At 44.8% G+C, this 26,770-nt stretch overlaps 1 protein-coding gene across 1 annotated transcript in view; it reads left to right on the plus strand.

The window, feature by feature from the left end:
- Positions 1 to 212: 212 nt before the first annotated feature.
- Positions 213 to 26,770, plus strand: part of AGPAT2 (1-acylglycerol-3-phosphate O-acyltransferase 2) — a 91,389-nt gene continuing 64,831 nt past the window's right edge. The window contains exon 1 of the mRNA XM_073599613.1: positions 213 to 902. Coding sequence (XP_073455714.1) covers positions 715 to 902 — 188 coding nt within the window. The 5' untranslated portion in view covers positions 213 to 714. The remainder of the gene's footprint in view (positions 903 to 26,770) is intronic.

A 26,770-nucleotide genomic window follows, 5' to 3' on the forward strand; every position in this document is an offset into this window, starting at 1 on the left:
ACAGGTTGGAGAAGTCTCCTCTCTGTCTCCCGTGTGTGCGCTCAGTGTGTATAAAGTACTGTTTGTTGAAAATGAACACAGCTCTGACGTGACTCCACCCCTCTCCTCTCCCCTCTGACATCCAATATTCATGAGTGGGCAGTCCTGTGAGTGACAGTTCCTCTTGTCATTAGACTGCCCCCGCCCCCTCTCCTCCCTCTCCCCGCCCCCTCTCCTCCTCATGCTCTTCCTGATCACACAGTAGGACAAGTTTCTTTCTCTTATTTTTGTTTATTTTGGGCAGATTTTTTCGGCTCTCTGGGGTCCAGGATGCCAGGCTCCTTCCTGTAGGTGCTCCTAGGAGTGAGTGATAGAGCCCTGCCACCTACCTTTCCCCCCCATTCCCTGCTCTGCACTCTCTGTTCTCTTCTCCCAGCCTGTCTTCCTCTCCTACCTCTGCAATGTGACTTCCACCTTTCACCTGCTCACCTGTCTACCTGGCTTGGTTCCTGTGCTTAGCCCCGCCCAGTAACAGTCACATTTCATACTTTGCCCATGTGTCAGGCGTGTAATTGTGCCAGTTGGTCCCCTCTCCCCGAGCACTATTACACTATTGGAAATTATAGGACAGTTCCCCACATCTGACCAGTTTGTGGCTCTGCCAGCTTTGGTCTCGCTGCGCTCGGGTCCCTGCGATTTTTTTTTTTTTTTTTCCTCCTGTGCTCAGGTCTCACCATGGACCTGTGGTGGGTTTTTTGGTTGGCAGTGATTTTTCTCACCCCCTTGATTCTAATGGAGATAAGCACCACATTCAAATTCCATTTTAAAGTCGTTTCTTACTGTGTTCTGTGCCTTATCCTGTCTGCGCTGGCAGCGCCAGTGTGTCTGGTGAAAAACGGTGGCAGGACGGTGGACAATATGAGGTAAGTGGACAATTCAGTGTAACTTTTTCAACTTTTAATATACAAAAAAATAAGTCCAGCCAAATATTTGTAGATGGAGTCCCCACCGGTGTCTTCTATCTGTCGGTGTCGCTAAGGCCTAGGACACCCTAGTGATCCCACCAAGGACAGGATCACTGATGTATCATACACCTCTAGCTCCGCCCACCTCTGTGGTCCAGCTTCAGCAGGGATGGTGGATACCCCTTACAATGTTCAGGAATTCAGATCCAAGATCTCATTAATGTGGCCCCCGGGAGACAGAAGAAACTATCTGGTGCGGAACACTGAAATCTCAGTGTTGGGTGGTGTCCCTTGAATTTGTCATATAAAAATATTTGCAGATCAATAGCCCTCCTTTGTAGCAATATTGTAAAATTTGGTATTTTGAAAAACTTTTTCTTCTGAAATTACACTGGCCATACACTATACAATCTGATTGTACAATTTACCCAACTATATAATATGAGGGCAAACCAAAACAGGGATTTCAATTTGTATTGAATCAGGCAGAACCTCGTACCATAGCTCCCAAATGTCCCTGATTTGGAGCAATGTCCCTCTGTCCCTCATTCCTCCTCATTTGTCCCTCATTTTGATCTGATCTATACAGTTGTATATAAAATGTACTTTTTATCTATCAAAAAGTGTTTTCCAGAGCTAAACTTTTCATCTGATTTCTAAATTGCTGCATTTGTAAATTCCAAAAGCCAATATAAAGGAATATTAGTGGTAAAAAAAGGACTTGTGGGTTTAATCAATCTTGTTTTTTGTACAATTCTCCTTTAAGGGGGAGTGGCAAGGGGTGTGTTCTATGCCTGCATACTTTTGCTGATAGGTGTCCCTCATTCCCATCTCAAAAAGTTGGGAGGTATGTTGTACTACATAGTTAATGGTAGATAACATAGATGCCAGTGGTTTTTTTTTGATCAGCCAGATCAAAAAAACAAACAAACAAACAAAACAGATTCCTCCATCCACACAAGCTGGGTAGATGGAGGAATCCTCCCCGCTGTGCCATTGTATTCTGACATCACGGACTCCTCAGCTGTCAGGATACACTGATCAGTGGCTGCAGCCAGCTACTAGAGAAAAAGATTTCCAACGGTCCCATTCAACAGAAGTCGATCGTTTGAATTCAGTCGAGTGGGAACGGCCATAGATGGATCGAAAATCGGCTGATCCCTACTGGACCAGCTGAATTTTGATCCCTCTGTAGGCAGCTTAAGGCTGACCATACACTACACAATCTGTGCAATCTGCTTTAGATCTACCATCGACTATGTAGTGTAAGGCCCCTTTCATATGGGGTGGACTCAGATTAGATCAGCAGTGGATCTGTCCACTGATCCCCTGCTGATTAGAGAGGAGCGGGCTGATGACAGCTCCATGTCTGCTCAGTTTATGCAGAGTTGACACGGACCCAGCCTGCTCTGCTCTACAGATCGGCGGGTATAAATGGACTGCACTGCCAGTTTACACCTGACTGCCTTCTGATCCAATCTGCCTAGATGGAGGATAACGGATCCCCTTCCATTTTTTTTTTTTTTTAGTAGATCAGATTGGAGGTAGGCGGATGTAAATTGATACAAGTCTGTTTACACCTGCTGGTCCATAGGGGTGAATAGACTGTCTGATCAGGTATGGCTGAAAAACTGACAGGCGCACCTGATTGGACCCTTCGTGTGAAAGGGGCCTTAAGGCTGGTACACAGGGCCAAATATCGGACGGATGAACAGAAACCGGAGAACATACGGCCAGTGTGGTCTGGTTTCTGTCGAATGGACATGCTGGGAACCTGGGTCACCATCCGAACAGTGCTTGCTGATCAGTGTGTCCTGGGGGGGGGGGGGGGGGGGGGGGGGCGGTCCCTCTGTCACAACACAATAGCAAAGTGGGGGAGATTGCTGTACTAACATTGCTTGGGTTAGTACAGCGCTCTCTCAGTGTGTACCCTGCATTAGGGACTGCCTTTTTGGATACAAATTGAATGGATTGTTTAGGTTTGTCCTCATATTACATAATTTTGGTAAACCTAAAAGAGATTGTACAATCTGAATGTATAGTGTATGGCCAGTTTAAAGAAGATTGTGCACCTTTAATCCTTAAGGTTGAGCTGTTTGGTATATTTGGGTCTTCTTGTCCCTGGTGTTTCCAACAGCAGACCTCTGCTATGCACCGCAATATGAATCAGAGTCTGTCATTGACTATATTAGAGTTTATTTAGACTTTGTACTGTACCTAAAAATCGAGATATCATAGAACTGTTGTTACGTTGTGATTACCTTGCTGATCTTTATACATGAATGTGGTGATCCTGCTTGCAATAAAATTTGATTGGATGCTGCACTTCATTTAAGTCTATGACCAGTCCCCTCTCTGTGTCTTGAAGGAAGCCTTTCAGGATGACCCACATTCCAGAAGCTGTGCCAGTCCCAGGGTTGGTGCCAGCTGGATGCTGGCTCTGGAACTAGCACTGCATCCAGCAGTCACCTGTGACCGGTAATTACCCTCCTATCAGGTCCTCCTTTATTACTTATGTACTCTGCATGTGCGCAATAGTGGAACTAAAACTTAATAGGGTTGATTTACTAAAACCGGAGAGTGCAAAATCTAGTGCGGCTCTGCATTGTGGCCAATCAGCTTCTAAGTTCAGCTTGTTCAATTAAACTTTGACAAAAAAACCTGGAAGCTGATTGGTTTCTATGCAGATCTGCACCAGATTTTGCACTCTCCAGATTAATTAAATCAACTCCATTGCTGGCAGGTCCTTTCCTGCTGGCTCTGCCAAAATCCCAGCAGTGTATGGCTCTGCCGCCATCGCTCCATTTGATTGTTCAGTTTAAGTTTGTTGAATGAATTTGTCAGAAAAAAAGTTTTCCAACAAGCCTGCTTGTGAGAATTAGATCATTAGAATGACTTCTCGTGAACGTTAACGGTCAGGCCATAGATGAACTGAAATTCGGCTGTGGACTGTCTGTATCCAGGACCGATCACTCATGTGAGTGCTGCTTGAAAAATAACGCACAAGTGGCCGCAGTTAGCTGCGAGGGCCGGCAGCCTCCCATTCATTTTAATAGGACTGCTTCTGGCAGCTGGTCATGGAATCCCTCCGCTGGGGTCCTTGCATCTAATCGCAGTGTGAGTACATTGGCAGGTGTGAATGCACCCTCCAATGGAAGCATGTAAACGCACGTAGACGCAAGTGTTTTTCAGGCATTCCCAATAAAATCTATTGAGCCAAAAACACATGATTGTTCATAGAAAAGACACGTAACCGAGAGATATTAGGGCTCCCCCCCCCCCCCCGGAATAAACAATATATAATAATTAAAAAAAAAACAAAACGCATGATTGTGCTCCAAAGTTGTGGCCAGAGTTGGCGTGTAAGGATAGTGTCCTGGTGTGTGTGTGTGCACTGCTCCTTTAAGTTGTTGCTGCTCCATTGTTCACTCACATTTTCCCATTTTATAGCTCCTCTTTGTGTCCGCCTTCACACCAAGTAGAACATATTTTCCTCTGTAAAAGATTCCATTGCATTGACTCCGACATAATTCATCCGATGATTCTGCTCTCTGTCTTGCTGCAAATCTCACCGCGGTGCTGAACCGGAGACCTGGCACACCGCTTCCTAAATCTCCCGGCCTCATCTGGGGCACAGGGCTGAGTTATGAGTCCAGGAGGGTGTTCTCTGCTTTGGCATGCTAAAATTTCAACCAAAGTTAAAGTAGAACTAAAGGCAAACTTTTTTTTCTTTTAGTTGTGGATAGTGTGGAGAGAAATTAGAAGACTTGTCAGGTTTTTATTGCCCTCTATGCTCCTTGTTTAGAGATGGAGATTCACCCTCTCTATTTGTCCGGTGACTACGCTCACTGAAGGTGAAAGGGAAATAAAGTCCCACATTTTGGGTTGTCACCATGTAGGCAGGTTGAAATGTACAGTATACAGTATGTATATCATCCGGCCCAGGTTGGGGAAAAGGTTACACCTTTTCGGCTCAGTTCCCGTGCTTTTGGTGGGCCCACCTGTGCTATCATTAGTGTGGCGAGCCAAGATCAGAAGTCAGACTGCGGGTGTACTGGCCCGAGGTTGGAGGTCAGAACGAGGGACACTTGTGTTAGCAGAGTGGTGCTGAGGTGACCAGGAGTCATGGATCACATCTAAGGCATGGACAATGCCTATGTGGACTCTCACCTCATGGCGGTATACCTGGGCACTAAGCTATTTTAGGGCCAGTTCCCACCATAGGAACGCAGTCCGGATGCGTTCCAGATGCTTTTCTGCACGTGCAGTTTTTGATGCGTTCTAGTGTATTTTTGATGCAGTCCAGTGCATTTTGTCTCCCTCTTTTTTTAATTGACAGTGTGTTTTTGGTGTGGTTAGGGGCATTCTGGAGCATTTTTGATGCCTTTTAAAGTGTTCCAGTAAAATCCAGTGCAGGAAAAATGCAGCATTTTCTCCTTTTTTTCTGGAACTGCAAGCACTGGTGTAAACTATGCCATTGAAAACCATATAAGCTACTTTCCATATGTTTTTGATGCAGAAAAAAAAATGTACTGGACTGCATTTGATGTAAACTGGCTCTCAGTTATATTCAAGGACAGGACTCTATTTTTGTTGTATTTCCATGATGCCTTTCTGCAGTAAAAGTTATTTGAACCTCTCTAAACCTGGTCTGAAGTTATTCATGGGGTGCATGTTGGTTCTAGCGTATTCCAAAGAACCTGGGTCTGGAATTGCATTATGGAGTATGATGTAACACCATTACTGCAGAAGGTTAACTTTGCAAGGACAAGAAGAGAAGTGTAGTTGCTATTGGTAACTAAGTGAAGGAACAAGCTACAAGCAACCCGCTACAAGTGTGGAACCTGATAAAGGTGACAGGTTCTCTGGTAGCGAGGGGGTCAATGTTCTGGCTCCTTCCCTAGCAGTCCATCTCCCATAGTAACCGGGAGGAGACTACTGTTATGGAGATCTATGGTCTGGTCACTTGGTACGGGAAGGGCAGAGTTAAGTGAAAGCATGTATGCGGTCCGCACTTGGTGCTCGGCAGGACCCCATTCTGTTACTGGGACTGAGGTAACAGAGGTACACATGAAGAGCTCAGGTGTGTGTGTGCTGCCGGGGACGGGGTACCCATAGGAGACAGAGGGCAATGAAAGATCCCTTTCTCACCGGGAAACGGTGACCTAGCCTGCCCCTATACTACCCTAGCCTATTCCTATACTACCCTAACCTCCCCTTATACTACCCTAGCCTATTCCTATACTATCCTAGCCTCACCCTATACTATCCTAGCCTGCCCCTATACTGCCCTAGCCTCCCCTATACTGCCCTAGCCTGCCCCTATACAGCCCTAGCTCAGTGGCATATTATCCATGGGTGCAACGTGTTCACTGCACACGGGTCCTGAGGGGTTAGTACGTCATATAATTTTGCATATAGACAAGGTGCTGTTGCATGTATATCTGACTTCCTGATAAATTTATTTTTTTTTTTCGTTTTAATTATCATGCTATAAACTAATGTGTGGGGGCCTTTTGGTGGGCATGGTTTTTTTTGTGGGGGGGGGGGCAGCATTTAAGGCCCCTTTCACACGGGACGGATCCGTGTTGATCCGCCCCATGAACATCCGCTGCTCAGCGGGGATTGACCGTCTGTCCGTGTTCCTCCGATCCGCTCTGCAGACGGATAGAAAAATAGGATTTTCTTCCGTCCGCAGAATCGGACGAGAGCGGAGCTGGATGACATCGGGTGTTTGCGGATGTACATCCGCTGACACCCGCTATCCCATAGGGATGGCTGTATGTCCGTATTTCATCCGAAAACGGATGGATGAAATACGGACATACGGTCCGCATGTGTGAAAGGGGCCTTACTCTTGGACCCAGGCAGCACAATGTCTTGGGCCAGCCCTGGTGTAAAAATTACCCAATGTGCACAGGCACAATTGACCCCGCCCACAACCAGAACAAGAATAGCGGGGGAAATCTTCCAAAGGGGACATGAGTTCTGCCAACAATGACAGATATTCTCACTTTGGAGGGATTTGCTCTCGCTTCCTGTTTTGGGGGAAATCTACCCAATGGGACACAGATGGCCACAAAATCTGACAGGGGTTATAACCCTCCTGTACTCCATCCAAAATGAAAAAAAGTTTTGCATTAGTTCTACTTTAATGCAGTTGTCATTGCACCAGGAACCAGTGACATTGTCTGCCGTCTCTGAAGACAATAACTGTATAGTTGCTTTTTACCCCAACCATAAACGGCACTCAGGGGCTTGAGAAAAAGCCTTTTTGTAAGCAGAACCACACATTTTTTTCTGAAGATGGGGAGAGTGGAATAAGACTTTAGTTTTGGAGTAATAAAAAACCTCTGTCAGATTATTTTGTGGCTGGTGCCCCACCTGAGAGATTTTCCTGAATTTCCTGTTCTGGAGGCACAGCAAGAAGTTAAGAATATTCTCTCCGATGTAAGGGAAAAGCCTCTCCTATACTCGCCATACACGTTCCAATCTGATTGTAAAATCCCCGTAAGATCTACCAAAAACTATGTCATGCTAAGGGCCTGTCTGGATTCAATTTGTTTGGTTAAGTAGGTGCTTTGGTAAATGTAAAGTTGATTGTACAAAGTTTGTATGGTGAGATTGTAACATATATGACCCTTAAAGTGATATTAACCATTTCAGCTCTGGAAGATTTCTTTATGGCACTGTGTTACTTTAACTGCCAATTGCGCAGTTGTGCGACACTGTACCATATTAAAATTTTTGTCCTTTTTCCCCACATATAGAGATTTCTTTTGGTAGTATTTAATCACCTCTGTGTTTTGTTTTGGTTTTTTTTTGCGCTATAAACACAAAATGACTGACAATATTGAAAAAAAAACTGTATTTCTTTTCTGCTATAAAACACATCCAATCAAAAAATGTAAAACATCTAATTTCTTCATCAATTTAGGCCAATATGTATTCTGCTACATATTTTTGGTAAAACAATCCCAATAAGTGTATATTGATTGGTTTGCGCAAAAGTTATGGAGTCTACAAACTATGGGATATATTTATGGAATTTTTTTTTTTTTATTAGTGGTGACGATCAGCGACTTATAGCAGGACTGCAATGTTGTGGGGGACAAATTGAACACTGACACTTTTGACACTTCTTTGGGGACCAGTGACATGAATACAGTAATCAGTGCTAAAAATATGCACTGTTACTGTACTAATGACACTGGCTGGGAAGGAGTTAACATCAGGTGCGATCAAAGAGTTAACTGTGTGCTTATCTGGTGTTTTACAGTAGTGGGGGAAGGCATAAATCCAGCTTTGCACAAACACAGGATCTATGCCTTCTTTACTGACAGACAGGTGATCGATCTGCCTCCTTTACATAGGCAGATTGGCGTTCTGCTTATGTCTTGAGCGATCAGTGGGTGCCAGCAGACATCGGGTCCGCCCGCTGATCGGCTCCCACTGTGTAGAATCACAGAGGGAGCAAGCCACTGGCGGCGCGTGCACTTGCACCCGATACCCAGAAATGCAGGCTCATGTGTATATATACGTGATCCTGCGCAGCGCAGCCACCCTGTAGCGGTAAATTTGCTATAGGGCGGTCGGCAAGTGGTTAAAGAATATTTACTTACCAATACCATTGCACAGAGTGGTCCCTTATCTCCCCTTTGGCATTCCCTTGCCGGCGCTGTCTGCTTCCCCCTGCTCTGAGTGCCTCCTTAGGAAGCCAGGTCAGGTTATGTGCATCCATAGAATCACACAGCACTGGTAAGCCATGCCCCCACTCTCTCCTCACATGAGTTTGACTGAAAGCAGGAGGTTATTTAGGTTATATATAGGTTATTTTTCCTAATGCAAGAAATGCAGTGGGGCAACAAAATGTTTTGACATAGAACCACTTTAAAAACCACTTGCCGACCACAATATGTGTGTGTGTGTGTGTGTGTGTGCGCGCGCGCGCGCGCACACACACACACACACACACACACACTAAGCTATCAGCCTTAACGCTGGTATTGTTTTTTTCAGGCTGGCTTTCGCTTGAAAGCGTTCCAAGTGGCTCATTAACCGTCGTTTCTCTGGCTTACCGTTTCTACCTGCTCGCCTCAGAAATGATCCGACGGTGCGGCCGGCTGGTCACAGGGGCGATAAATGATTAGATCTTCTTTGATCGCTTCTGTCACCTTGGTGGACTGGAGTGACGTCATGATGTCCCTTACGTCCAGGATGGAAGTAATTTTTTCTTAAAGCAAAAGATACATTTTTGTTTCCTGATCTTTTAGTAAAATAAATAAGAAAAAAATCAAATTTAAATCGCTCCCATCCCTCCGTGCAATAGCGAACACGTACATAATTTGCGCACGCATATGTAAACAGTGTTCGCACCACACATGTGAGGTATTGCCGCAAACGTTAGAGTGAGAGCAATGATTCTAGTGCAAGACCTTCTCTGTAACTCTAAACAGGTAACCTGTAAAGGCGTTTAAAGCGCAGCCTATGGAGATTTTTAAGTACTGTAGTTCGTTTCCATTTCATGAGTGTGTGCAATTTTAAAGTGTGACATGTTAGGTATCTATTTACTCACTGTAACAACATCTTTCATATTATACAACAAAATTGGTTATATATTGTGTTTTTTTTTTTTTCAATTCATTAAATCATTTTTTTCAAAAACATTGTGTTTGAAAAAAACGCTGCTCAAAATGACAAAAAAAACCTGCAACGATCACCATTTTTTTCCCTAGGGTCTCTGCTAAAAAAAAAAAAAAAAAATATATATATATATATATATATATATATATATATATATATTTATTTAAACTTGTAAACAAAAAGTGCCTGGTCTTCAAGTGGTTAAACTGCCCCTACACTGTCATGCCGCGTACACACGATCGGACATTCCTACAACAAAATCCATGTTTTTTTTCCGAAGGATGTTGGCTCAAACTTGTCTTGCATACACACGGTCACACAAATGTTGTTGGAAATTCCAATTGTCAAGAACACGGTGATGTACAACACGTACGAAGAGCTGAGAAAAATGAAGTTCAATAGCCAGTGTGGCTCTTCTGCTTGATTCCGAGCATGCGTGGAACTTTTGTGCGTCGGAATTGTGTACACACGATCGGAATTTCCAACAGTGGATTTTGTTGTCGAAAATTTGAGATCCAGATCTCAAATTTTGTTTGTCGGAAATTCCGACAGAAAATGTCCGATGGAGCCTACACATGGTCGGAATTTCCGACAACAAGCTCCCATCGAACATTTGTTGTCAGAAATTCCGATCGTGTGTACGCGGCATAAGATTTATTTTGTTTCATTGAGCAAGAAATTAGTAATGGGTTCCTTATTCCACACTATTCAGCCGATGGACAAATCTACAAATCTCCTTCTGTGCCTATTGTATTCTGATTCAGTTGCCAGAATATCCAAACAGTAGTGGTATGTTCTGCCAAAAAATGTTCTGCCTAGCTTCTTCAATTATTTAATCAAACCATATCTGGCAGGAGAGGGCCATCAGGGCCACTAATTTAACACATTTCAGCCAGTTTATCCAGAGCCAGCAAAGAATGTCATAGTGTATGGCCAGCTTTGGGCAGTTGTTCCCATTGGAAGATTTTGACATAGAACCTGCCCATCTTGGATTGCCCATAGAGAGGCTGAATCTACCCTGTGGGAACACAGACAGCAATACAAATCTGAAAGAGATTGTTCTTCTTTACAAAGAAACCTGTTCTTCCACAATATGCTACTTGCTTCTAGCTTGAATAGTTCCCGAGTCACTGATCTGAAACAATTAGAAAGTCAGAGTGACATCGGAGCTCCTAATCTGCAGAGTTGTTCTAGGTCAGCAACTGGGGAAGTGCTGAAGCCTCTGGATCAATATGACAGCCAGACAGCAATGCCTGCCCAGGTATTTGTCAGCAGGGTTCTCTCTAAATCAGGAATTAGTCATTCATCATGCTGCGTCTGGTCATCACAACCGTTGTTGCCGGGAGGAGCAGGCCCAGCCGGTTCGGGTGACTGTTGTTGAAGAGGAACTCTGAACTAAATAATCTGTACATAGACTGTGTAATATTGGGGGTTATTTAGCTTCAGTGTAGAGGTTACCAGTGAGCTGAGTCTATGCCAGATATGCAGTTTAAGGGGTTTTTTGGCCCATGTTTATTGAAGTAAAAGAAAAAACAGTCCATCCAGGATTCCCACGCAGACGCTTTAACTTCAAAGCAATAATGAAATAACTAATGGAACATACCGAGCCACCTGGCTCTCTGGTCAGCACTGCTGTTCAGGCGTTGACCTTGGTCATTTTGACCGTGTAACTGTGTCCCTGTTTGGTACCCACTCTGTACCTCTGGTGACACTCTCTCTTACAGCTTCCTGGCTGCTACAGGCCACCGGCTTGGGCCCTCCGTCTGCTCTGTCAGACTGTCCTGTGCCAACAGGCACACTTCTCCCTTGCACGCCTGGACTCCTCAGGAGGGTGGAGCCCAGAACCCTAGTCCTGGCTCTGCTATAAGCCCAGGACCCACCTGTACAATCAACAAGCCAGACTCCTGGCTGTTCCCAAAACCCGGTCCCAGGATTGGAGATTCTATCCCACTCAGATCGCTATGAAATCTCCAGGCTCCAGGTCCCCAACTGGATTTTACCAACCACAGAGGAAACTGATAAAACAGTTTCCTCCAAATTAAATAATCCTCCTAGAGCCTTACAACCTGCCTATTTGAGAATCCTGGGCGACAATCACTAGGGCAGGGATCAGTACTGTCAAATAACCCCCCCCCCCCCATCCCCCCTTTGTTTCGAACCACCTCTGTGCCAGCTACCATTTACAGAAGTCCAATCCTGTCTGACCATACTTTTTTTCCTAAAGGGGAACTCTACCCAATGCCTCCTTTGGTGTCTCCCTCTAAGCCTCACTACCACTCTAATACAGGCTCTAATGCAGTGGTTCTCAACCTTTCTAGTGCCGTGACTCCTTGATAAAATTTCCCAAGTTGTGAGGACCCCTAACAGTAAAATTTTCGTAGCGTGGGTTGTCCCAAGGCAAGACAAGTAATTTGCTCCCCTAACCCATGGACATTTAGCGATCCCGAGTCCCTTCCACTTGTACAGTATTAAAACCCCTTATGGTACATTTTAGGATGTACCACTTTCTCTTTGTTCTCCATTCTTTCCCTTTTATCTCTCTCTATCCTAATTTCTTGTTTTTTCCCCCATCCCTCTCTCTAGCCATCTTTCTTGTTCTTTCTCTTATTCTTTCTTTCCCTTTTTCTTTGTTCCTCCCCCTCTTTTCCTCTCCCATCCATGTATTCTTTATTTTTATTCCTTCTCTTACTCCTTGGTGGGGGGTAGGGGGTGGGGGTGGGGTGGGATGAGTGATTGGGAGTTGGGATGAGTGGCAGTGCTGGTGGGAGTTGGGATGAGTGGCAGTGCTGGTGGGGGATGGCATCAGTGGCAGCGCTGGGAGGGAGTTCTGATCAGCCAACTTAGTTGCTCTGGATCAAGGTCATCTGCTGATCTGGGAACTGTAGTGGGGACTTTTAATGGCAACTCTAATAACAGGTAGTGTCACTCACTGTGACTCCGGCTTCACTGTGTCTCCAGCTCTGTGGTGTCTCGCAGCAGTGACACCTATGCCGAAATCAGGAGATAAGGTCTCCTCCAGCCCCACCCACTTCACATTCCTTACCAGTCAGCTGACCTCTAGTCTCTGCCCCCCAGCCATGCCTTGAACTGAATAGACGGCTGCGAAGAGGCTGAGTGGGCGGCCATGGGCTCCAGGAACAGCCCAGCTGGACGGCTGCAAAAAGGCTGGGAGAGCGGTGTGGGCTTCAGGAACAGCCCAGGATTCGGTGACCCCTGGCAAATCATCATTTGACCCCCGGGTTGAGAACCACTGCTCTAATGAGTCCTTCCCAACCTTTTTTCCAGGTCCTCTTCCAAAAGCACTTTCTCCCCTGAAATTTTAACGGGGTCCTCTTCCAAAAGCACTTTCTCTCCTGAAATTTTAACGGGGTCCCCCTGGACTTTCGATCAACCCTTCTACCTCCACGCTTCAAGTTGCCAGGTTTCCTAAAACCTCTCTCAGCATTACTGTCCTGAGACTGTAGGGGGCCTATTTCTATGGTGTTTATAACGGGACCCCTCCTCTTATTTCTGGTACCTGACTCAGCAGTCACTAATTGTTTCCCATCTTTACCTGTACCTTTGGACACCACATTATCATGTACCATTAACACATTACTCGGTTCTTCGTGAACAGACATATTCACACTGACATTACACCATTCCATGTTGCAAATGTCATCAACCTTTTTCCCAGGGTTTGTTAGGGCAGTGTCTGCAGAAGGCACACACACCAGAGGGTGACCATAACCTATGGGAACCTCACCAGATTCCACCTCCTCAGGTGTCGCCCACTCTGCAGGCAGCTGTCCCACCACCTGACCTTTTCTAACACAACCTGGGTTTCTATCCACATCTTGAAAAGACAAGCTCTCGCCTGATCCACATACAGCTTTTATCGCACTTCTTATCCATTCCCCTGTCTCAGGGACCTTATTAGGTTTGTCACATGAACCTATTATGGGACTTGGGACCCAAGTTCCTTTAACCACCTCTGTCTGAGCCCCAGCCAGGATTTCTGGTCCATGCTCGGCCCTTCCAACTCATGTGGTTTGTCCACTGGTGCAGTATACGCCCCCTTCAGCATCACTGACAACTGACCAGAACCATCCTGGACCATAGCAGAAATGCTTTCCACCTGGTTGTTAGGAGGTGAAACCTCAGACGTTTTTGACTCACTTTCCATTTCTCTAACGCCTCTCTCATATGCCACTTTTACAGGAAGTAATCCAGCAGCATACCCAGTGGCAACTTTTAACAAAAGTAATAAATTCAGAAATAAACCATTGCTATCTTGTTCTCCTTTGTTCTGTACTGCCTGCCATTCAGTGCTCCACCTACTGGTACTCCGCAGTACCAGACCATCCAACTGTGGAGGAGACACCCCAATATAGATTGGCTGTACATCCCAAAGTTCAAGCATCTCCTTTAATACTTTTGCTATAAACCAGACTGTTGTTTCCAGACCCAAGTCCTTCCTGGGGACTTTCATGCAGAGAGACTCGCTTACTGAGACTTGAGAAGTTGCAACGTCTAATGGAATCTTCTCCCAGCTGGAGACAACCACCTCCTGGTGCTCTAACAAAGCGCTGCCAGGTGCTGGACTCATACCCAACTTCTCGGGCTCAGCATCAATGAACTGCTCCATATCATTACCAGTGACAATGTCACTTTGACACTCCATGTCAACATTACTTGTGTGGGTCACGGACAAAGTCTTTGCTGTGTGCTCGACCTCAACTGGTCCTTTTTTTCTCTCGAGGGTTAACCCCTGCATCAGCCTGCAAGCCTTCAGCTGCAGGCTGTACTGCAGTCCCTCCTGCTGGCACAGCAGAAACAGTGTCCACCTTGTTTTTGTGCATAAAAGCCTCATCTATCATGGAGATTAGATTTTTACGCCAACTATCCCAATCCATTGTATGTGCACTCCATTCTCTGGTACTCCTCAACACCGATCCATCCACCCACCCAAAGAGACACTAAAGAACAGATGGGCTTAGTTGCAGACTGATCACACAAGTCATTGTGAATCATGTCAAACTTTGGTAATACATGTTCTAACACAACAGATTGCAATACACTACCTTGCTCAGGTGGGGTTTCATAAACCTCGCACACCTTTGCATTTTCACAGGTTGTATTAACTTACTATTTACCTGCACAATTTCAGCATTAGCAGATTGCACTAACACATTTTCATTAAAAGGTGTAGTTCCACTCTGCCTCAACAGAGCGACATCGTCGTTGTCCCGGGCAACCTGCGGCTCCAATACATGAAGTTCCCTGGAGATTTCTTGGGACAACTGTGCTGTCTTACCACCAGTTGCTATGGGTAATGGCCCATCTTTAACCACAGCTTTTGCTTTGCAAGAACCTGGGGTTTTCCCAACAGCAAACTTTTCATGATCAACATTTACAGCATTTTTAGCTCTTGCAGGCTGTCCTAGCCCACTACCAACTTGAGACTGGCAGACATTAGATACAACACATTTAGTCATCTACACAGGTGCAGTTTGGACTTTAACCCCTGCCTCCCCACTGTACAGGGTAAAGTCACTCTCAAAAGCACATTCAGTGGCCCCGCTATCTGGGGTCACTCTCACATCGTCATGGACAGTCTCATAACCAGTCATTTTCAACATAAACTCAGCAGTTCCAGGCATTTCATTAAAGACAGTCTTACCCACCACAGTGGTAGGGGTCACCATCTTCATTTGAGTACGGCATCTCATGAACCAGTCCTCTGCTACTCTTTAACTGGCCCACTCTCCCTGGTGGCCACAGGATGAAATGACAGCAGGCATCTCCAACTGTTTAACACCCCCTGCAGACAAAACAGATAACTCCTCGTTACCAGGGGTGACTGCAAACATTTGCACAGGAATCTGGGCCTGGAGATAGACATTTTCTCAGGAATACTATCTCCAGTGGTATCCCATAACCTAGGGCAAAAAAAAATATGTCGTGCCCCAGATGTCCACATTCCAGGCATGTTACTGGACAATTTTTTTTTCAGGTAACCTCCCGCCTGGTAATTTTGAAACGCATACGCATATTTAGGTATCCTTTCCTTTGGCAATCTTTTTCCCGTCGCCATTGGAGACCGCACTCTCTCAGCAGAACTTTGCTGATTCTCCCAAACTCTTTGATGCATTGTGGCTTTCAACTTGCCACGACTCTCTGCAGGCAATACTTTTCTCACGTGGTCTGCAGTTTTTCTCTTTATTTATTTATTTTTTTCAATAGTCGATTCCCGGGAAATGCAACCGCAAGTCATTTTAAATGTGATTTGGCTCGTTTTTTTTCTATAGGAATTTCATTTTTGCTGCAGCAGGTTCTATATATGCTACAGATGCGCCACTTTACAGGGAGACCAAGGGGACCCCGCAGGCACTATATTTAAAGTAATTTTTCATTTTTATTGTTGCACTTTAGGTATCATTAAAATCCCTGCTCCTGAAAAAAAATTGTTTGCATTGATGCATGTCCCCCAGGACAGTACCCGGACCCCCATACCCCTTTTATGGCCAATAATTTGCATATAGGCCTTCAAAATGGGCACTTTTTGATTTCTTTTTTTTTCCTGTTCAGCTCCCATAGACTGTAATGGGGTTCGCCTTTTGAGTTAGAACTTTTCCCCTGTTTGGGAGTGTGCGGCCCATCTCTAGTGGTGCGTTTAATTGATACATTGTCTGTTATGCACCTCCATGTGTCAGGATGGTTAAAATTAGCCATGTGAAGCACATCATAGAGAAGGAAGGACTGTGGAATTGTAAAACTTGGCATCACCAGCATCCCTTTTACACATGCTTCTACCTTATGGAGTCAAAGCTATAAAATATGCAAAAACTGTTCATGCACATTAAGATTGATAGGCATTTTATATGCCTAGCCTAAATCTTCCGACACTTTCCTACGCCTAGTGATTGGAAGGTGCCACATGCAGCCTGTCATACTAGTGAATGGATGTATGTGGCTATACTCATGTAAGCGCTGATGCTTCTTTGCCTTCCCATTTACTGGTGTAAGCATCAGTGATTCCAAGAGTACAGCTGTATACAGCCAGTTACTTGTATGGCATTCTGTATGCAGCATCTGGGGCTCCCTGGGTGCAGGAAAGAGTTGGTAGGCTTAAAATGGAACTTTGCGTTAGTAATGAAAACAGCACCTTTGACCTGCTTTGTCTCTTATGCATTAAAGTTACCTACCTACCTGCCTGTTCGCCACTGTACAGTGAGCTGCGCATGTGCAACTCATTCTAGACATTCGGCAGTGCAGAAACTTCCGTGTATGTGTGGAATTGACGTCATCCCCGCCCACCAAATGAAAGTGTCCGTTTGATACCCAGAAGCTGGCCACTGGAAGATGTCAGCAGGGAGGTCCAGAACGTCGCATTGCTGGAGCCAAGGTGAGTATAATTCTGCTTTAAGTATAGCATAATTCCTACAAATCTCCATGTGCATGAACTCTAAACCCTGACAGCACTTCTGATCCTTCACCACTCTAAAAAAAAAAGTTTTATCTTCTGTAGATACAGCGGGTAAAATAAGCATTGAATACATCACCATTTTTCTAGGTAAATAGATTTCTAATGCACGGTACACACAATCCGATTATCGGACGAATGATCGTCCGTTTTTTTTTTTTTTGCATGCTAATCTCACGTTGAATCTGATGAGTTTACTAAAGTCACGATAATTCCCGTACAACAGAATAAAAATTCGGAAGTGATGTCGTGTTGTAATGCATTTGTATTGCATTTCCGAACGATAGCTGTGCTGATTAAACGAAAATCGTATGATCTGGCATCGTACGGAAAAAATTTCCGTGCATGTCCGATAGAATAATATCGGATGAACTGTCCTGATCGTCTCTCGAAAGCTCTGTACTAACGATCCGATTATCGTACGATCGATTCGAATGCGACATTTTGCTTACGATTTTCAGTGTGTACGGGGCATAAAAGGTGCTATTGACATATTAAATTTTCACCACAAAACAAATACGCTCAGAAATGATGTTATGTGGAATAGAATGTCGTTTCATCTTCATCATCCTGGTAGATGCAGTAGATTTTTATCAAGAATGTCTTGGTACATTTTATCTATTCATCCTTCCTTCAATAAAATGAAGTTTGCCAGTACCATATGCTGAAAACAGATCCACACCGTGATGTTCCCACCTCTAAACTTCACTGTTGGTATTGGGGTGTGTTTGGGGTGATGTGCAGTGCCATTTCACCTCCAAACATGGTGTGTATTATGGCATCCAAAGAGTTCCATTTTGGTCTCATCTGACCAGACTATATTCTCCCAGTATTTCACAGGCTTGTCTAAATGTTGTGCAGCAAACTTTAAACAAGCTTAGACATGCTTTTTCTTCAGCAATGGAGTCTTGCGTGGTGAGTGTTCATACAGGCCATGGCGATTGCGTACATTACTTATTGTTTTCTTTGAAACAATTGTACCTGCTGATTCCAGGTCTTTCTGAAGCTCTCCACAAGTGGTCCTTGTCTCTTGGACAACTCTTCTGATAATTCCTTTCGCTCCTCTGTCAGAAATCTTGCGAGCAGCACCTGGTTGTGGCCGGTTTATGGCCCCAATAGTGCTCACTGGAACCTTCAGAAGTTTAGAAATCCTTCTGTAACCAATGCCATCAATTTTTTTTGCAACTATAAAGTTGCAAAGGTCTTGAAAGAGCTCTTTGCTTTTACCCATCATGAGAATGTGTCTTGTGTGACACCTTGGTAATGAGACACCTTTTTATAGGCCATCAGTTGAGACTAAACCAGCTGATATTAATTTGCACTGACAAGGGACAGGACTGCTTTCTAATTACTGTCAGATTTCACCTGGTGTCTTGGCTTTCCATGCCATTTTGCACCTGCCTTTCTTCGTGTGTTCAATACTTTTCCCTGTCATTCCATTTTACTATACATAACTTAATTTCTGAACTTATTTGTTTTGGTTTCTTTGTATGTATGGATTGCATGGGTTGTTACCGACCATATGTTGAAAATTTCATGTCAATAGCACCTTTAGAAATATATTTACCTAGAGAAACGGTGACGTGTTCAATACTTACTTTACCCGCTGTATATTGTTTTGGAGAATATGCCAGGAGTCTGTAGCTGTTCTCTTTTACTCCACATCAAAAATACTGAGGCATACTCTGAGGAAGAGGAGGAAATGTAAATCTGTCTCTGTCCTCCCGACTTTTAGGATCAGGAGAGCGGCGTCACTTTCTTTGTGTTGTTTATTTGCGGTGTCTCAGGTGATGTGTCACCATTTTCATACAGACGGCACTTAGAGGAGTTGGAGAACAGACGCCGGCTCAGTAATGGTGCCTGCTGGCACAGTGCGGACTACAGATGGGAGAGGACATTAGCAATTTAGATTCAGATGTGTTTACTGTAGTGGAGTTAAAACAAAGGCCTTGTTTCAGAAGTCAGCGCTGAGCTTTTACCATATCCGCAGTCAGGAAAAGACATTAAATGGTCGTTTTGTTGTCAGTAAACAGATCAGAGATGCACCCTAAAGCGGATAGATAAAATCTGATTGGCTATCAAGATTCGACCAGACTTTTCTAATGGGATTCAGGTTTCCTTCTGATCCTCAGTGTGGTCATCTTTTTTTTAAAGTGGTTGTTGTCAAGGCAACCTGAGCCAGATTCGATTTTTTTTTTTTTTTTTTTTTTTTTTTTTTTTTCAAAAGTGCAAAGTATTTCAGGAGAGGAGAGTAAAACCCCATACACACTATTAGATTTTCTGCAGATTTTTGACTTCAGATTTACCAAAACCATGTAGTGCAAGGGCCTACCTGATTGTATACAAATTGAAACTCTTAATGTTTTACCTCATATTATATGGTTTTGGTAAATCTGAAGACAAAAATCTGCAGAAAATCTAATATAGTGTTTAAGCTTAAGCTGACCATAGATGGTTCTTCTTTTTTTTTTTCAGAAAACGAACAAATTCCTCCATCAACAAAAGTAAGGTGGATGGGGGAATTTCTCTCTCAGGACATTGTTTTCTGATGGCAGCACCAGCCATTGTCAGAATACACTAAGGCCCCTTTCACACTGGGGCGGTGGGGGCGTCGGCGGTACAACAGCGCTATTTTTAGCGCTGCTGTACCGTCGTTCTTGCAGCGGTATTCGGCCGCTAGCGGTGCAGTTTTAACCCCCGCTGGCGGCCAAAAAAGGGTTAAAATCCCTCGTACAGCGCGGCTATATACGCGCTGTCCCATTGATTTCAATGGGCAGGAGCGGTGAAGGAGCGGTGAATACACCGCTCCTTCACCGCTCCAAAAAAGCTGTTTGCAGGACTTTTTTCACCGTCCTGCCTGCGCACCGCTTCAGTGTGAAAGCCCTCGGGCTTTCACACTGAACAAACAGCGGAGGCTGTTTAGGGGCGGTTTGCAGGCGGTATTTTTAGCGCAATACCGCCTGCAAACCGCCCCAGTGTGAAAGGGGTCTAAGTGCCTGCAACTGCTGATGGACCTGAGTTTTCTAACATGTTCCTTTGACAGAAAATCAAAACAGTCGACTTCTGTCAAGCAAGGATGGCCATGAACTGACCAGTATATGGATACACAGAAGGCGAAGCTGGTGGCCACTACCAGCCAGGCGCAAAGTTTTTGGCTGAACAGCGGCTGCATCCAATCAGATGCAGACGCTATTCAGGTATTCTGACAGGCACTGGCTGTGACAGAATACAACATGTATAGCGTGGATGAGGGAATCTGATGAATTACTTTAGTTCAGCCTGTACATTGAACGAAAATATCTGTGTAGAATCAGCTTTAGATAGCAGAAGGATCAAAGTCTTTAAAGGGATTGTAAAATCAGAATTTTTTTTTATCTTAATGCATTCTGTGCATTAAGATAAAAAGCCTTCTGTGTGCAGCAGCCGCCCTAATACTTAGCTGATACTAATACTTACCTGAGCCCATCTCAGTCCAGTGATGTCCGCGAGTCCCTCAGCCATCCAGGACCCTCCCTCCTGATTGGCTGAGACACACTATTGTGCTATTGGCTCCCGCTGCTTTCAAAGTCAATCAGCCAGCCAATCAGGAGAGAGAGGGGGCAGGGCTGGGCCGCAGCTCCATGTCTGAATGGACACAGGGAGCTGTGACTCGGCTTGGGTGCCCCCATAGCAGGCTGCTTGCTGTGGGGGCACTCGACAGGAGGGAGGGGCCAGGAGCACCAATGAGGGACCAGAGAAGAGGAGGATCCGGGCTGCTCTGTGCAGATCCACTGCAACAGGGCAGGTAAGTATATAGTGTTTACCCGAAAGTAAGACCTACCCTGAAAATAAGACCTATTGTGATTTTTGGGGAGGGCTGCAATATAAACCCTACCCCAAAATAAAGATCTAGTTTAAAGTGGTTATAAACTGTTAGAATCCTGTCTTACAGTACTATATATTGGAAAAGGTGTGTGCTTCTGTCATCTAATTGACTCAAATACCTTTTTTATAGTCCTGCTTGGCGCTCAGCTGATCTCCTGCTGCTCTCCTCTTCCTCTCCCAGCTGTCAGCGGGGGATTTCACCCCCCCCTGCAGTGCTCCGAGCGGGGAAGACAGCTCAGGGGGGCCATGGAAGAACTGAGCGGGGCCATAAGAAGGTATTTGACACAATTATATTACAGAAACACACACCTTTTACATTTATATACGAATGTAATAGAGAGTATTCTAGCATTTTATTACCACTTTTACTGGAGCAAAGCAAAATAGTTACATATTAGAAGGAGCAGAGTCCTCCATCACTACAGAGTACTTTAGGTGAGGAGAGTTAAAGGAAGGAGCAGAGTCCTCCATCAGTACAGGGTACTTTAGGAGAGGAGAGTTAGAGGAAGGAGCAGAGTCTTCCATTAGTGCAGAGTACTTTAGGTGAAGAGAGTTAAAGGAAGGAGCAGAGTCCTCCATCAGTACAGGGAACTTTAGGAGAGGAGAGTTAGAGGAAGGAGCAGAGTCTTCCATTAGTGCAGAGTACTTTAGGAGAGGAGAGTAAGGCTGGGTTCACACTAAATCGCAAGGGAGTCCGGTACGTCCCTGTTCTCCGTTTCAGGGAGGAATCAGGCCCAAATTTTTACCTGAATTCAGACCTGCAATGGAGTCAGACGCACAGGACTCCTGTGCAACTCGCTCTGCAGCCACCCTGGAGATGTGTGAACCGGCCCTATTGAGCGCTGGTCACACTCGCCTGTCATTCGAATTGGAGGTGGAGAAACCCACCTCCAATTCGCGCTAGTGTGAACCGAGCCTTAGAAAAAGGAGCAGCGTCTTCCATGAATGTAGAGTATTTTAAGAGATGAGCGTTAGTAGAAGGTGCTCCATTATAGACCGTAGGGTTGGTACATTCAGCTTGCGGGGAAATACTTGATTCATTCTGGTGTGTGACATGCAGGACATCCTCTACAAATCACGCCAAGTTCTGGTGTGAGTTACTCTCCTCTATCAGCCATTGACCGGTCCAAGAAAGTGAAAATATATGTGATCTCATTTTATTACTTGAATATACCTTCAGTAGAGTACTGAGGATTATATTCCCTTTTAGGCCCCATGTACACGTGATTTCCATGTTTCAGCCGCTAAATGCGGTACCTGCGTTTAGACGCGTTTTTGTTTATAAGCGTTTTTAAAGGTACCCTATATTTTAGACCTGAAAAGACAAAAATATGATGGAAAACAATGAAAAAAAATTAAAAATATAGTTAAAAATGTTTTAATTACTTGCGATGATTCATAGACCATATATAGCCATTGATGCAATGCAATACACCGCTGGCATTGCTGTATCCAAATTTTAATTGGAATTTGAACCCATATGTTCAGATTTGACCAAGATGACCCCACCATTGAGCTTGACCCCCGACTTGATCAAACATAGTTTCTTGAAATTGAAATTTTTTATTTAAAAAATTCCATTCTGCCCTGGTCAAATTTATGTTAATAATTCCATTTTAACTCTAGTTTTCTTGGTAGCTTGGACAATGATTCACAGGACTGTCTCAACTGTTATCATCGACACTCACCCTTCATCCAAGTCCTAATCTAATCAGTGTCTACACCCAGTGTGAACATCAGCTTTAAAGCAGGGGTCCACCCACACCGCCAAAAAAAATAAATATTAAAAGCCAGCAGCTACAAATACTGCAGCTGCTGACTTTTAATACATGGCCACTTACCTGTCCCAGGGTCCAGCGATGTCGGCAGGCGACGGCAAGAACCCGCTCGGTTCTCGGCAGCTGCCGCCGCCATCCTAGGTGAGGGAATCAGGAAGTGAAGCGTTGCGGCTTCACTTCCCAGTTCCCTACTACGCATGCGCGAGTCGCGCTGCGCGTCCCAAGTGGTCCCCGCTCTCTCCTGGGAGCTGTGTGTTCCCAGGAGACAGCGCGGTGGGGACGGGAAGAGGCGTAGACTCCCATGGGAGTCTATGCCGGAAGTGGGTGCAAATACCTGTCTTAGACAGGTATCTGCACCCCCCTCCCCTCTGAAAGGTGCCAAATGTGACACCGGAGGGGGGGGGGTCCGAAAAGAGGAAGTTCCATTTTTGTGTGGAACTCCGCTTTAATTTCATACCAATGTCTAGTCAGCCCTCACCCCCCACCAACATGACTTTCATGTTTCCATGGAGACCACCTCACCCTTCATGAAACTGCAACCCCCCAAGCCACCCCCTTCCCCCAGCCTTTAGCTTACCTATGTAAAAAGTTTATAAACGTCCTTCTAGCCTCATCAAGAGCAATGTCAGGAGCATTTCCTCACATATGCTCATTATGGGATCCATTGCAAAAAAAAGCACAGAAATAGAGGCAAATACAAGTAGGCAACTGCTCTCTCTGCTGCTGCTACTCTGGGCAAAATGGCTGAAATAATTAACTACAATATTTTTTGAGCTTGGGGAGGGTCTTAAATGAGGTAATCTTAATAAACACTTCTAGACGCAAATGCGGCTAAATGGGCGTTTTAAACGCAGGTTTCAAGGTGTCAAAAAAATTCGTTCAGAGGACTTTGCCTCAGCGTCCCGTGTACATGGAGCCTTATGTAGCGTACACACGGTTGGACTTTTCGACTGGACTAGTCCAACAGGCCAAGTCCGGCAGACAATCCGATTGTGTGTGGGCTTCATCGGACCTTCAGCGGACTTTTCCAGTCGAAAATCTGACGGACTTTAGATTTGGAACATGCTTCAAATCTTTACGTCGTAACTCCGCTGGACCCAGAAATCCGCTCGTCTGTATGCTAGTCCGACGGACAGAAACCGACACTAGGGCAGCTATTGGCTACTGGCTATCAACTTCCTTATTTTAGTCTGGTGTACGTCATCACGTACGAATCCGTCGGACTTTGGTGTGATCGTGTGTAGGCAAGTCCGTTCGTTAAAAAGTCAGTCGGAAAGTCCGTCGGACCAGTCCAGTCGAAAAGTCCGCCCGTGTGTAGGCGGCTTTAGGTGGGATGTGAAGTAACAACTGACAAGTCACAGACTACAAACTAAGGCGCAGTGAACGTTAAATGTAACAACAACTGAAATATTCCAGAAATGTGCCAACTCATTTCTAGATGATGGAAGGAGGGTGTTACATTTTATCTTGTGTTCTACAAGAATCCCCGTAATGCTATTGAGATTGTGGAATTATATTGTTCTGTATTTTTCTACACTGACCCAGATTACACAAAACCCAGAAGACGGGAAGTTAGATCTTTAGGTGACACTAAACTCTGGTTATAAAAAATCTGTATTGTCTGTATTAATATGTACTCCTAAAGCGGTAGTAAACTGCAGTTGTTAAAGGAAAGAAAAAAAAATCCCTGCAAGGCAGTGTCATAATGTGCTAGTATACACCTCATACTAGCTCATTATGAGAGACTTCCGTTAGAACAAAGCCCTCCAGCGCCGCGCTGTCACCGCTGAGAGGGCTTCCATCTTCACCTGGTCTTCCTTCTGGGTTCGCGTCCTCTGGCTACATAACTGGCCGGGGGCGCGATGACGTCACTCTTGCGCATGTGCGCAGGAGCTCCGTTTACGGCACAGGCTCTAAAAGTCCAGCAGTGTATGCTGGACCTTCAGAGCGCATGCTCCAGTAATGTCACCGGCTGTATGTACTTAAGGCCTCTTTCACACGGGCGGATAGAATTCATCTTTTAGCTACAGATAGATGAAGTTATCTACTGCAGCTAAACTAAGACAATTCTTTCCAATGGTTCCATTCACATACTGCATTTAGCGACGGTTATGTTACATGAGGTTTTGTGTGCTGTTAGAAAAAATAAATTTGAGTACGTCCAGGACTGATTTATTGCAGCTATTTGTACATCACCGCAGGTAATCGCAGTGTACTATTTCACCTGTGGATAGCAGCGGCAACAAGGCAAAAAAAAACAACAGGAAGCATATCAGAAATGGCAAAAATGTTCCACCGCAAATAAACGCAGCCGCATGTAAACGCAAGTAATCGCAATGTACAACTGCAAGTGATCGCTGTGCCTTGAGTCTTGGAATTTCAAAATACCAAAACATGCTTTTTAACAGCCGCCCGTGTGAAAGAGGCCTAAATATCTCCTTAATGGTGCTCGTTTAGGAGATATTCACAGTACCTACAGATAAGCCTTACTATAGGCTTGCCTGTAGGTACAAATGGTAAAACTAGTTTACTATCACTTTAATTTAGAAAAGCACCTTCTATTGCTTTCGGCCTTCCTCAAATCTCCAAATTCCTATTTATTTTATCTTATTTTTTGTTGTTGTGATCTGTAGAGAGAGCCTACATTTGTTCTCCATGGTCCCACTGTATTGTAGGAACGTAACACCACTCTCTCATGCTTTTTTTTGGGATATACTATGGACTATAGGATTTGTAATGTGCATAGAGAATTGCACATAACCACAACTGTACAATACCCAACTGTGCAAGTGAGGGGGAAAGAAGAGGTTTGGGAGCATATGAAGGACGTTTCAAGGCAGCAGAATCCCCGTAAGAAACATTTAAAGAAAAACAGAATTAGGTAGTGGATGTGTATGGATTATTTATTTTTTAAGAATAAATCTATCATTTAGTGTCACTTTAACACATAAATGTAAATAGTTGCATTTGTTCATTTCACACGCGTGGTCCGCCAGGCGCACTCCACTTTGCTCAGCGGGGGATCGTTCTGCTGATCCCCGCTGAGCAGGCGGATGACAGGTCCGTCTCCGCTCACTGAGCTGCCCCATAGACGTGAATGGAGTGTCTGATCAGGTCTGCCTGAAAAGCTGACAGGCGGACCTGATTGGAAAGCCAGTGTGAAAGGGGCCTTTGACTGCATTCAGACCTGAGTGTTTTGTAACTTAAAGCAATCAATCACAATTGATCTTTATGGTGTCTGTTCACACTTGAGCACACAAACGCCTGTAGCCAAATACCTGTAACTCAAAAAAGTTCTGGATCTTCTTTTGAAGCTCAGATTGGGGAGATTGCAGCATATTGGGGCATTTTGAGTCCCATAGAATTGCATTGGTACATGCAACGTGTGTTTTAATGCGCATTTATGTGCATTTGTTTTAAGCTGAAATGTGAGTGACAACAATTGATGGCATAGATGATACTGTTCTCTATTGGCTAATACAAAAATGCCTGAAGCTCAAACACTGACAACAAAACGCATGACAACAAAACGCGCAGGTGTGAATGCAGCCTAAGTGTATAGCCTGTGTGCAGTCAATCTTGGAGTCTTATTGCATCTGAGAGGAACAGCTGCAGCGTCCAGCCCCATTTAGGGCCGTACGTACCCAGGGATGAATGCATTCGGGCATTTTCACCGGGTGCATACTGCTCTAAATGTTTGTAACACTTTGTGCACCGTCCAGACGTAGCACTTCAATCATCCTGACACCATGGTTGCTATGTTGTCAGGATGATTGACACGCATTATTTCTATTATTACATTGTAATATATAATGAAATCCTTCAACTCACCATAATGCAGAATCAGTGGGAGCCCTGAGCTTGTTTTCCTGCAGCTAAATAGAGATATAGGGGTTGATTTACTAAGAGCCCTTGCACACTGGGGCGGGGGGCGGCGTCGGCGGTAAAACGCCGCTATTATTAGCGGCGTTTTACCGTCGGTATGCGGCCGCTAACGGGGCGGTTTTACCCCCCGCTAGCGACCGAGAAAGGGTTAAATACCACCGTAAAGCGCCTTTGCAGAGGCGCTTTGCCGG

Source organism: Aquarana catesbeiana, linkage group LG09 (assembly GCF_042186555.1).
Source record: "Aquarana catesbeiana isolate 2022-GZ linkage group LG09, ASM4218655v1, whole genome shotgun sequence".
NCBI lineage: Eukaryota > Metazoa > Chordata > Amphibia > Anura > Ranidae > Aquarana > Aquarana catesbeiana.